Below are 13846 nucleotides of genomic sequence, written 5' to 3' on the forward strand. Positions count from 1 at the left end.
AAGACAGTCTATGATGCCGAACGTGCTATTGGATCGACTGTGGTGAGTTGATATTTCAAGAAAAGACGTTTTGTTTACAAAAATGCGAATTTGCTGCATTCGTTTTAGTTACACGATTGTCACGAACAGGATTATTTCATGCTCTGTTTTTACACTTTATAGCAACGCACGCGTTGGAGTCTTTTCCCTAACATAAATATCGTCCCGCTGTGTGTTGGGTTATCATTAGGGCTCTGACAACAGAATATTCTTTTCATTGTTTTGACTCTCGAGTATATATCCGACACAGTTAGACACAGTTAATCAACCGAGAACTACATCATTCTATATAAAAGCATATAAGATATCAACGGATACACATTCAAGGGTCAAAACAATGAAAAGAATATGCTGTTGTCCTGGCCCTAGTTATTATGTAAGCATGAGGGTCAGTAATAAATCAAAGAAATGGGGGATATTTTGCAGTTAAGACAACAAAATGAAAAAGTGGTAAAAACAAAAAAAAAACAAAAAAAAAACAAATATATAACAAATAAATGTTACCAAAGGCAAGATGTCACTCTTCTACCTAATTGGATAATGTTTTGGTGTTTTAACTTATTTTAAAGCGTTTATTTACTTTCAAACAAAAGTAGTTAGAATAAGAAAAAATTGTTAACATTAAATTGTCATCGTAGGACTCTCGATAATCGCTCAAAAATCGAAAATTAAACAAAATATCACCAATTATGCAAAAATGTAATATGTGACACCCAATTTCGTTTCCTCAATTAGAAAATTCATGTTGATTTCGGCTTGTTTGTTTTTTGTCATTAGCTACATACATTTCTGATATATGTATGTCACACACACACACACACACACACTCACACTCCACCACCAAATACATATTATCACAGTTATACACATTCCGAATCCATCATTCCGTCCTCCAAAATATTATTATTTTTTAAGTATGGTAGTTAGCCTCCCTTAGTCCATAAGAGATAAGTCACCATCATGTTCCCATAAATATCTATAAAAAAAATAAAAAACAATCATCTGACATTGTCATACGATTACTGATTAATTGTATTCGTTTACATGATCAATCTAAAAACGATATTGCAAAGGACCTAGTCCAAATTACTGTTTCGTTTTTTGCTGAATCATGTCGTGGAATGGCGCCATAAATAGATGGCAACGTTTAATGCTCGTAAGACTAAGCTGTTCTCCTTTAACAATTACAAAAAGCTTCTCCAACCACCGATATCCATGACAAATCATTCCTTACCTGAGAATTCTTCCTTCAAACTCCTCGGCTTAACATTCACCGGTATACGAACTTATGAACTGGAACAAATACATTGAGGACATTGCGAAGGCTGCTGCAAAGAATGTGGGTTCCCTCTATTGTGCTAGAAGACTACTTGCACCTGAGAATATCCTGTAACTCTACAAGGTCACCATTTTCCCATGCGTGTAGTATTGTTGCCACATCTGGGCTGGTGCATCTACCACTAGCCTCTCCCTATAGGATAGGTTCCAAAGAAAGGGTCTCCAATCTAACAGGTATCACTTTGTCAACTAGGCTCCAACCACTGTCCCATCGCCACAATGTTGCATCACTATGCATGTTTTACAAGTATTTTGATGGAATGTTCTCTGATGAACTCGTTACTCTTGTGCCCCCTCGATGTACATATCCTTGACAAACCCGCTTAGCAGCAAAATCACACCCCTTCACTGCTGAGATCCCTAAATGCCAGAGACATGAGTTGTTCCTCTTGCAATAGATACAAGACAGTGCTTTTCATATTTAAAAGAATATATAATTTTTTTCCATTAGATCCTTCCACAGATAACCAAATAACCTCCATGATCTTTGCGTAACGTTTCACCCTTCGACCTGTCTGTCTATCCGACTCTTTTGCCAGGAACCATATAGTCAACCCGGTTTAAAAAACAATAGTTTGTGCGAATTGATGTCAATTCTCATTGTCTATGTTTTACAGTTTAATTTCCAATCAAATTGCTTTTAGAACAATTGCATTCTCTTGTTCATTGTTTTCGATCATGTAACGTCATCGACAAAGGAATGTTTCTTTGTTCGCACTATTATTTTCTTTTAGATTGACCTTAAATTAATATTCTTTTTCTGTACACAGCTTTGAGCTGATATGCTTTCCGTCTCAATTTCTAATCGGTGTCATCATATTTTTTATTTAATAATCATTGAAAAGTTTTTTCGGTCTTATTTTAATTAAGAATTATTCAAAGTATTTATTTATTGATTTTTATTTTAAAGAATTATGGAAACACTTTTTAAAATCTTTTAAAACTATTTTATGTAATGGATACGCTTTTTATGTTTGATATTTTGGTTTCAACAATCTTATTTGTTATTTTGATTTCAATAATTTTAGTTTTTTTATTTTCGCAAACATATATTTATTTATATAAATTTAAATAAAAACCTTTTAAAAGACGTTTTTCTATAATTTCATAAACATATATTTATTATATAAATTCAAATAAAAAATGTTATTTTTAAAATTTCATAAACATATATCTCTTATAAAATTTCCAATAAAATAAAAACTTTTATTTTTTAAATTTTGTTATTAAAAGTGCAAATAAAGACTAATTGTGTTATTTTTAACTTTTTATAATTTTGTTAATTTTTATTGTATATTTTTTCAGTAATGCACTTTTCTTATATTTTATTTCAATAAATCGCATCACAATAGAAATACTAAAGAAGTAAAAGAACTCATTTGCCTTGTCACTGCTTCCGGTAGCAGCTGCGCCGGAATTTAGGAAATACGTGAGTTGACTATAATCTAATTACGTTTAAAGACTTGAAGTTATATTTTTTTCATTTTTTGTTTTTAGCCATGGCACAAAGCCTGCTTCAGATGTAAAGACTGTGGTAAGGCTTTGGATTCCACAAACCAAAATGCCCATGAAGGAGAAATTTATTGCAAAAGTAAGTACAGAACAAACATTTTTAATAAACATTTTTTGTTAACATTGTCTTTGTATGGGGTTATATCATAAGCCTTTCTGAGTTGTAGAGGTACTATATAGCAGATATCAATCAGGCACCATCTCTTCAACTTCAACTCTAATCCTCACCCTAATTATTGTATCCTTGACCTTGTGCCATGCACACAGTGCCTGATTAGTCAACCGTCATATACTAAACTTATTGACAATAGTTCAGTATAAGTACATGTGTGTGTGTGTGTGTGTGTGTGTGTGTGTGTGTGTGTGTGTGTGTGTGTGTGTGTGTGTGTGTGTGAATATAAAGAGTGTGTATCAAGTGTGCGAATGTGTGTATTACATATGAAGTGTTTACAAAGATAAACAAAGATGTGGGAAAACTAAAATCTATATTAGTATAAGAAAAGATCTGATTTAAAAGAACTCGTGTGTGTTGGAATTGTTCCGTTATTTTCTGCTTTTGTTTTTTTTTTTTTGCCACCATCAGTACCAAACTCACAGATCCGTGTTGAAAAGTTTTTACAAACTTTCCACCTTAATAATCACCTTAATAAGATGACGACTTTTCTGGGTTTTCGGGTATGCTAAAAACGAATATCACATTTAAATTTGCTGCAAAAAAAGTAGTTTTCTGAATATTAAGCAATGTGATTCTTTATGTTATCTCTGGTATCTTTTGTACACACATGCGTCAAAAAATGTTAAACTTTATGTAGTCACTCGAATATCCATGACTGAGTATATTAAGAAGTGCATTTTAATAAGTTTTAAATAGGAAAAATAGGTTTTTACTTCTAATGTCAGAACAAGAAAAAACTCAACATAATAGATATATATATGTGTAATTTATATATATATGTGTGTGTGTGTGTGTGTTTGTGTGCTGTTTGTGAGAAAGAACCTCATCAAAGTGCTCGATTATGAAGAAAAATTCAATGTAAGAGCATAATATTTATTTTAAAATTTTACAAAAGATCAGAAAACCATCAGTACCGCCGGTTTCAAATCAAATAGGGAGCAGTTTATGACCAAGAAATATTGGACTCTCTTCAGCCTTTGATTTTTTTATCCGTTCTTCTTCATGGTGGGATTAACAGATTAAAAAAAACAAACAAAGGCTGAAATATGTCATTGGAAATAGTTGAAAAACACTATACTAAAGAGTCCAACCCCAAAAGAAAAGAACATAATCTTGAACTATATATAAAGTAAATGCTATTGATGTTTTTCAGAAAATGTGTTACCATAGTGATAGCAATGGAACACAGAGAGGAGCAGGTGTTTGCGTAATTACAAGAATTAAAAATGGATGGAGTAAATTCAGATAATTTCTGCCACTACTAACCATTAGACTGTTATCACTGTCAACCAAGGCATGTGTATACAATGTGATGATGTATAAAATTGGGACCTGGCCAATTGAGGCCAGAGAAAGGAAATGAGATGAACGTGTAACGGAAGTCATAAAGACAAGTTTAGATCTGATGACCTCGGATTAAGATTTAATCTGAACAATATAGAAAAATGCATGCAGAACAGGCGACTTTTATTAAAAAGAATGGATGAGTGTTCTTGAGTTAATAGATATAGAACAGTTGAGGTATCAGGGTCGGCTGGCAGAGGGTGATAAAGGAAAACATAGAAAGTATGATTCGAAAGGAATAATTTGCGAGAAAGAGGGATAAAGAAAAACCCAACCAGAGATAGTTTAATTTGGAAGTCAATATTTAAAAGTTGTCCAACACATGTCAGCATGTAAAATGGTCGTTAAATCGAATAGGATGATGAATTTTGTTAATTTCATCTTTTTAACTTTTTGCCCTTATCTTTTTCAGATTGCTATGGTAAGAATTACGGCCCAAGCGGCTATGGATTTGGTGCTGGGGCTGGAACACTTAGCAGCGATAAATAAAGGATCTGAAACATCCAAAAAAAAAAATGGCAGTTATCTCCTCTTTATCACCACTACCACCAGCAGTGTCAACCCACCAAAATCAAACGGATTTGAATCCTGTTGTCGTCTTATTGTATTTTTTTCTGACTGCCTTCTTGTCATGTCATATATAATTTAAAGCAATAAAAAAGAAAAGAAACGTAGGTTAAAATAAATGAAAAATAATGTTGTTTTTTTTTCATTGAGTTCGAGGTGTTTTTTTTCCAACAGGAGATGATTATTTTTGTGTTGCAATGGTTATTGACAGTGTTGGCGATTTAGTGGCTTTCTTGCTAGATCTGGAGATTTTGTTTGTAATCTAGCAAATAAATTTTGGATATAGCTCCTTTTTCGTCTAAAATTCCGCAAATTTCATTAGCCATTCCTTACACTCAAAATTTGCACAAAAAAAAAAAATAAAATAAAATAAGTGAAAAATATGGCATACGCATGCTGACACACCAGTTTCCATTAAATCAAAGTTAAGTGACATTAAGTCTGGTCAGTTATAATATGGATAACCATTTGGAAATATCAGGTGCTGTATGTATTCTCTGCTTAACTCTGCATTATTTCCAGTTGTCCTGAATTTCAACTTGCTACTGGAATCAAGCAGTGCTGACTAAGAAGAAATGCGACTGGAGATTGCACAACTCTTGCTTCAAAATTACACATGTAGGCACTTTTATAGGAAGTATTCATTGTCTCATAGGACTTAATGGGGGTCATGATAGCAAAAACGGGGATACTTTTGAGGCACCACCAGCAAGTATCTATCCAACTTAGATGGGTGGTTGTGATTGTGCAACACTTGCTTCACAATTACACTATCTACCTAAACACAAGGAGACTGGTTTGAGAATGAAAACGATTCTGACAACATTTTAGAATAAATTGATTTTTAACGATAAAGATTCATTTGTGCATTTATTCTTTTTGCGGACTGTTACCCTCATCTTCATAATTGTTTTAGCACGTTTCGGCCAACTCATCCTCTGGCCTTCTTCAGGTGATTAACTGCGATGGGATAGGAATGCTGAGTCTTATAACTGTATCCCCAGTAATTACTGCTTTCCATAGTTGTTGTCTCACCATGTTTTGGCAAACTAATCCTCTGTCCTGCTTTGGGTCGGATTGAAACCGCTATCCATATTGAAACGTGGCGAAACAGCAACGACTATGAAGATGAGAACAAAAGTCCGCAAAAAGAACGAATGCACAAATTACGAAGCTTTATCGGAAAGCATTCAGAAAATAATTTAAAAAAGATTCATTTATTAATGTTGTATTCGTGAACACCAACTGCAACTCCATCCTAATACAGGGTGACCAAAAAAAACCGGGCCCCAACTCTAATTAGGCTCCGTTTCTTAGTGTTTTGTATGAACGAAATGAAACTTTGGCCATAGCTAGTTTATTATATTCAAAACATCACATTAAAACATTAGGGTCTTTGGCCTTTTTTTCTCTGTTAACTGTAAAATGCTCAGAAAAACAATTGAATGTCCTCTGTTTTTTTTTGTTTTTTTTAGGTCACCCTGTACTAAGCATCACAATTTCCTTCGGCTTTCGATAACTATTCATAAGAATAACAACAAAAATATTCCAATAAATCACTGCTTATTTTGTTTTCTTAATTTTACTCTTCAAAATGCCACCCTTCTGGCACATGCTGCCCGGGGGGGGGGGGAGGCAGACTGCCTCTCCCACTACCACTTTTGCCCCACCACTGAGTAGTCATAAGTGATTATAAAAACAGGAGTCTTCAACAAAGAGCAAATCATTCATTTCAACGAAAAAATCATCTGACCATTCCTAGTGAAAGGCCTGGGAGGGTGTCCAGAGCTATATTTCAGCCCAAAAGAAGAAAGGCAATCATCAGTAATAATGACCCACCTCTGTTAAATTGGTTGTTGAGAATAAATCCTCAATATGGTAAGAACGGTGTCTCTGACTTTCACAGTTAAACTGTGCAAGAAAAATAGCTCGTCCTTTTTGATAAGCTTCTCTGTATATTATACGAGAGTTCATATCGTCATGAAATAAGATATATTACCATCATACCACCACAATATCTATATTTCTCTTTCTCTGGAAACTACTGAACCGATACGGACTATTGTATGGACTTTAGTATGGACTTTTGTCATGGTAAAATACAGTGAACTAAATATTATTGTATCTGTTCGTTGCACCGTTAGGATTAATAGGAATTAGTATTTAATGCAAAAATGTGCACATATTTAATCATATTCAACCATCAACTTAACATAAAACACTTATTCTAAGTCAACGGTCTATAACTTTTTGCCTGTTTTTAATGGACTACAATGTCTATAGTATATATAAGAGATACTGAAATGCTGCCGGATTACAGATTATATAATACAGTAAACCCAAAGTCGAAATAAATATTAGCATCAATATTTATAAGACGATCCCAAGCAGATAAAGAACACTACGCGAGATATAGCAATAATATAAATGGAAATTCTTATAATTAAATTTTGTAAAATCACAACAAAATTTATTATTTGACAAAGGAGTACAAATAATTTTAAAGTTTTTTCCTTAATCCATGGATTTTCAATGAATGGCTCATCTCATCAGAGGAAATGTTATTAGCAAAATAAATATGGGTAATTATAAACTTAAAGCACATAAATTGAAAATTAAATTTGAAATGATAGTGTGAAAAGGATACTCCATGAATCATTCAACCATTTCTGTCAAACTTTGGAATCTTTCTGTCAAATCGAGAATCTGTACAGTATTCGAAATGGAACCACAGGGTTAACATGCTATCGTTCCATCAGCCATAACCGAGTAGAAGTTTGAAATCACAATTGTATTCTTAGTATTACCTGCACTGAGAATTGAACCTTCAACTTCCAGGAGAGAGTTACATCTGAACCTACTACTAGTTTATTGTCACGCCAATAGAGTTGCAAATTAATTAGAAACATTTGAAGAAGGTCAGAGGTTACATCAGCTGGGATATTGTGGAAATAACATTGAAGTTTAGAAAAGTAGTACAAATAATATAAATTATCAATGTTTATCACAAAAATTCAGAAACAGAATCGGTAATGGTATCAGAATCAGGAAAAATATTGGAATCGTTTCATTACAAATTCAAACAAATCTGGTTGAGAATATATTTTGAAAAGTGAAATGATTTAGCGATCGTTACACACGGAAACAAAATGGTCCAAACAAAAACCTTTTCTATTTTCAAAATTTTTTCTTCTTTTCTTTTAAAAAATCCTTTTTATTTTTTGTTCTTTTTTTAAGGCAACCAAGTAATGACTTTGACAGCAATTTCAGCCGCCTTCCCCACTGCAGGAACCGGGTCAGTTATTAGTTCTTCAAGCTGCAATTAAAAAATATAAAGATAAAAGAAGCAAAACATTAGTGTTATAATTCTTGCTCACGTGATCACGTGATCTTCTTTATTTAAATACATTCTGTTGGTGTTACTAGGCATAGTCACTAACTTGTAAGAGCATGAGTCGGTGTCCACCAATTCGTAATCGGGATCTATCAATTTTAAATACTGAGGCTGCAGGTGCAGGAATGTCTAGAAGTCAAAAGCAGTAGTGTATCCGTGAGATCATTAAAGGCAAATTTAACGAGATCTCTGATTAACAGGAGGTCTTTCACCAAATCACATCCTCACATACATAAAATAAAAATCTAGAAATAACTCTGGAAAATAACGACACTTGACAAAGACCTCGAAATAGTTGTATCAATATGAAACAACATTTATTTATGCATTAGAGAAATATTAATTCAAATCGTTCCAACATTAGTTTTTTCTTGCAACGAGTGTTCATTAAGCATGCTTAGTTAAATGTGTATCTCATGAAAATAGCATGAAGCTTAAGAGTACTGGTTTTTATGGACAGAGTGTCACACATGGTTTGAACGTGGTTATTTTCTGAGGGGAAAAAAACAGCCATTAAACCATGTAAGCAGAATGTGCACGCGCGTGCGTGCGTGTTCATCACATAAGAAATAACATTGTTGAAAATTAAATTTAAATTCCCGTTCACTGTGTTGATTTTCCCCAATGGGTGTTGAAGAAAAAAACTGGTTTGATTTTGTCTGTAGCAAGTCCAGTTGAGAGATTTTAACGTCTTCCTTTTAATGGAGTTTCTTAGACACGTGTCAGGCTGGATAAATCTGAAGAGAACCTGATTTGATTTTCGCGGGCGAATCCTTATATAGAGACGTTCTGGAATATTCCAGTTTGTTTGGTGTATCACTATACGAGGAATGCAAGGTAGTTCCTTTATTGCACGTTTGCAGATGGGCAAATTGCAACATTGGGGGATTGCGTATTCTGATAAACGTGGGCGTTGAAACGGTGATTGCTATGAAAATGTCACTGCCAAAGATTTGTTGTTCTGGACGTATGTAGTGGTTACTACAATCCTTTTTATTCTTGTGTGTGTGTGTATATATATATATACACACACTGTACTTCGGGGTAATTGCGCCAACTAGCTAAAAGTGCTCTTTTGGCAACCATGCATATAAAGAGCACATTTTTTTTTAGTTGGCACAATTTTCTCCCTAAAGTATAGTATACTCCCAGAAAATATTTTGTTGGCTTGGAATTCTCCCTACTACCTTTATCTTACAGAAAAGATGTCACAAGTCTATCTCTGTCTATCATCATTTTCATGGCAGGTGCTCGACTGAACTTCAATCTTTGCTACCCGTAAATCATTCTAAAAAAACAAAACAAAAAAACACTCGTCTAGCTACAACTACTGTCAATAATTTCCCTTATTCTCTATTTGTACCTAAAACTAAACAAAAATACCATGAGCAAAGTTTCTTCCCTAGAACTGTCTGTCTGTGGAACACAATATTGCAGGACTGCTTCCCAGTTAAATATAACAAGGTCGTTTTCAAGTTCAATGTAAACAAGTTCTTATGGAGTCATATATATATATATATATATATATATATATATATATATATATATATATATATATATATGCATTTTACAAATGTTTATACAATAAGTATTGCTTGTACAGCAGGGTTGTTTCTAACAAAGCCTTCATTAGATGATGACTGGGTCGAGGCATGGTTCAGGGTTGAAGCATTATTACCACTAGTCCAAAGCGCCCTAATAGTATCTAACAATACTATCAGACTTTGCAAGATTGTTGTCACTGTAGGATTGACATATCAACACAGTTACGGATCGAATCTTATCTTGGATTTTCTTTATGTATTTTTTCTCGTCTGATGGCAAAAAACCAAGATTATTCAAGACTACAAAGTTGGCAATTAAACCTCAGCATCCGACTTTTTTTAGGAAATACAATGGTTGTCCAATCATTTCTGACACATTGTGCTCATAGATCTTTATATCTTTCCAACTTGCACTGGTGTGCCGAATTCAAAATTTAAAATATTCAATGATAAAAACTTTTGCAAATTAACAAACCAAGAAACAATATATATACATTTACTAGCAAAGATGCCTATGCTTTGCACGGGACTTTGCTATACACTCAGGTGCCTGCTTTGTGACTACCCGACCGTATAGCAAAGTTCCGATCTTGACCTTTAAAATGGTGTGCACTATCCCTAGATTGGAGACCGTCATCCTGCCAGGTTTGGTCATGATCGGTCCAATAGTGTAAGCTGTAGGAGAGCTGTAACCACAGACATACACACCAACACTACTACTTTATATATATGTGTGTGTGTGTGTGCATTTGTAATCTGTAGTTTACGACTAGAATCTGCAGTAGTTACTGATTTTAAGTGGAAATTCGTTTTCATCAGTCGCAACAATAAACTCATAAAACTCCAAATGTGTTTTGTATTTTCCACTTAATTTGAAACACCAATTCAATTTCAATTACACAGCATTCTGCGATGAATGAACAAATGAACAAACAAGTATTAAAATGAACTCATTAACTTAATAATTCAACAACAAAAACTGGAAATCTTAAATATATATTCCTGAACCTTTCAAGTGCAGAGTTTATAAATAAAGCATGATGATCTAATGGCTAAGCAGATCGTTACCAGCATCCAATAAGATATCATATCTGCATGTCAAAGTAAAACATACTTTTCCTGCCAACAAAACATATGTAGTAGTGACCGCAACAAAGTGAGTTATTTGGTCTGAATAGTCTTAAAAGTATTACATTTCTGAATTTTTGAGATGAGGATTGGTTATTCGTATTATTTGAATTCTTCAGACTACTGTTCTCAGCTTGAGTGTCATTTTCACAACGTTTCGGTCGATGTAACCTCCGACCTTCTTCAGGTGTCAAACTTGAGAATGTTTCTGTTAAACTCAGGAATTTGGACATAATTTCAAATGGGACCCTTTATTTACTTCATGCTCTTACTTCATGCTCTTGTTCCATCAAGTTTCCCTTTCAGTGATTATAGCATAATTAATGAGATGGCTCACACAAGACCAAAGGCAACTGAACTGAAACCTTTATTTCCCCATCAACCTCAATATCCGTAATGTCATGCCATGTTGGCTACATCTGTTTTTATTATATTTATATATATATATATATATATATATATATGAGGGTACCGGATTGACAGTTCCTGGCTGCTGTTCCCGACTGGTAGTACAGGAGCCCTAACTCTTTGGTAGCGCTTAGAGCGGCTGCTCCATCAACAGTTGAATAATATCGGGTTGTTTGCAGTGCCATGACGCGCATGGAAAGGGACCCTGCACTCATCCCCGGTGGGCTTTCCTGAGGCCACAATCCTAATTGGAGAAAGGTCAGCTGATGGTCTACTTGTGATGCATGTCTGAAGCTCCGCATAACCTCTTGCTTAGCTCCCCCTTACCGAAACTCTTAAAAAAAAATATGATGACAGTACAATCTAAAAATAAGCTTAAACCAGGATTAGGGACAAACAAATTCAACTTGCCTCCTCCCTTGAGGCTCTCATTCACAAATATCCGTGGGCTTAGAACTAACTTAGCTGATGTTGAAGCATTTCTCTTAACAAATACCCCGGATATCTTAGCACTAAGTGAGACTAACCTACACTCCTCCATTCCCTCTAACCACTTTAACATGCCTGGATATCTCCCACTCTGCCGTAAGGACTCTGACAGACATATGCACGGACTTGGAGTTTACATTCGTAATACCCTTCCCTTGACTAGAGAAACAAACCTAGAAACAGATGATCAAGCCTTTATGTGCTTTAGACTAAACGTGCAACACAGTATTAGCTACTATTATTTTCTCTACCGCTCTCCCTCGACTCAGGACTGCTCCATAATAAACAAAGTATCTGACAGCATAGACACGGCACTGTCCCTCGACACTAGCGCACAAATACATGTGTTTGGTGACTTTAATGTCCACCACAAAAACTGGCTTGGATTCTCTACTCACACAGATGCAGCGGGCAGCACAACCCATAGCTTCGCTATATCTCACTCCCTATCACAAATTGTTACGTTTCCAACCCGTTTCCCTGACCAGGAAGAACAACACGCATCACTTCTAGATCTGTTTTTGACCACAGTTCCCGATGACTGCATAGCGAAGGCCCACAGCCCACTCGGGAACGCTGATCATGCAGTGATAATGGTTGAAATCGCCCTAAACTCTAGTCCCAAAACTGAAGAGCCAGTGCTCAAAACAACGAGATATTATAATAAGGCTGACTGGGAAGCCATCAGGGAACTAATTAGAGATGCTCCATGGAAAAATATTTTCTCTCTCCCTGCTGAACAGTGTGCAAACGAGACCACTGACTGGTTCAAAACTGCAATCGAAGCGCATGTTCCCATGCGGAAATTTTATAGTAAGCCCCACTCTCCCCAATGGTTTACGTCGACTTGTGCAACTGCCATTACTCAAAAGCAGCATGCATACCGTAGGTTTAACCGACATAAGTCCAGTTCAAACAGAGTGAAGTATATAGAAGCTAGAAATAACGTTAAGAAAGAAATAGCGACAGCTAAGAGAGAATTTACGGAAACCACTAAAAAGCGCATCGAAGCACAAAAACTAGGAACTCGAGACTTCTGGAAAATCTACAACAGTGTAGTAAATAATGGGCAATCAACAATTCCCCCACCAACCAACAATCACGAGGTTGTCTCCTCAGTAACCGACAAGGCTAACATGCTTGCCAGTCGGTTTGCCTCAAACTCCACACTGGACCCTTCCAACCACCCCCTACCTGACTTTCCTATGCGGACAGACGCCACACTAGACGATCTGAAAACCACCCCTGCTCAGGTGCATGCTATCATAAAAAACCTTGACACCTCAAAAGCATGTGGACCCGATCTTATCCCAGCTGTGCTATTAAAAAAGTGCTCAGCCGAAGTAGCTCCAGTTCTCTCCAAACTCTACAACAAATGTCTTAATGAAGCTTGCTTTCCGGGCTGTTGGAAAACTGCTTCTGTTGTACCAGTATTCAAGAATTCTGGCGAAAGGACAGACCCATCAAATTATCGCCCCATTAGCCTCCTCCCACTTTTTGCCAAAATATTTGAGACCATAATTAACCATGCTCTAGTCCATCATCTTACAGATGCTAAACTACTGACTGACAAACAATATGGATTTAGACAAGCCCGTTCCACAGCAGACATCCTCACCGTGATCTCTGAACGTATATACCAATCACTGGACAAAGCGGGGGAAGGCAGAGCGGTAGCTCTAGATATATCTAAGGCTTTTGACAGGGTATGGCATGAGGGTCTCCTCAGGAAGATTAGATCTTACGGTATCACTGGTAGAATACTTAACATAATTAAATCCTTCTTAGATAAGAGAAAAATCCAGGTAGTCCTCGACGGTCGCACATCTAAACAATATGATATAAATGCGGGAGTGCCCCAGGGTTCTATCCTTGGACCTCTATTGTTCCTGATATTCATAAATGACC

The 13846-nt window shown here is 35.6% G+C and overlaps 2 protein-coding genes across 4 annotated transcripts in view; one reads left to right on the top strand and one right to left on the bottom strand.

The window, feature by feature from the left end:
* LOC145265400 (muscle LIM protein Mlp84B-like) overlaps window positions 1-5101 on the top strand; it is a 45511-nt gene extending 40410 nt beyond the window's left edge. The window contains exons 4-6 of the mRNA XM_080121222.1: window positions 1-42; window positions 2875-2968; window positions 4821-5101. The exon at window positions 1-42 is cut by the window's left edge and continues 64 nt beyond it. Coding sequence (XP_079977348.1) covers window positions 1-42; window positions 2875-2968; window positions 4821-4897 — 213 coding nt within the window. The 3' untranslated portion in view covers window positions 4898-5101. The remainder of the gene's footprint in view (window positions 43-2874; window positions 2969-4820) is intronic.
* A 1586-nt stretch (window positions 5102-6687) lies between these two features.
* Window positions 6688-13846, bottom strand: part of LOC145265398 (radial spoke head 14 homolog) — an 81417-nt gene continuing 74258 nt past the window's right edge. For 2 of the 3 annotated variants that reach the window (XM_080121220.1, XM_080121221.1), the window contains exon 9: window positions 7963-8291. In XM_080121220.1, the coding sequence (XP_079977346.1) occupies window positions 8208-8291 (84 nt within the window). In that variant the 3' untranslated portion in view covers window positions 7963-8207. Of the gene's footprint in view, window positions 8292-13846 lie in introns of all 3 variants that reach the window. The other variant, XM_080121219.1, reaches the window with a different exon arrangement.

The sequence above is a fragment of the Euprymna scolopes genome, chromosome 40 (assembly GCF_053919585.1).
Source record: "Euprymna scolopes isolate OS-2025 chromosome 40, ASM5391958v1, whole genome shotgun sequence".
Lineage (NCBI taxonomy): Eukaryota > Metazoa > Mollusca > Cephalopoda > Sepiida > Sepiolidae > Euprymna > Euprymna scolopes.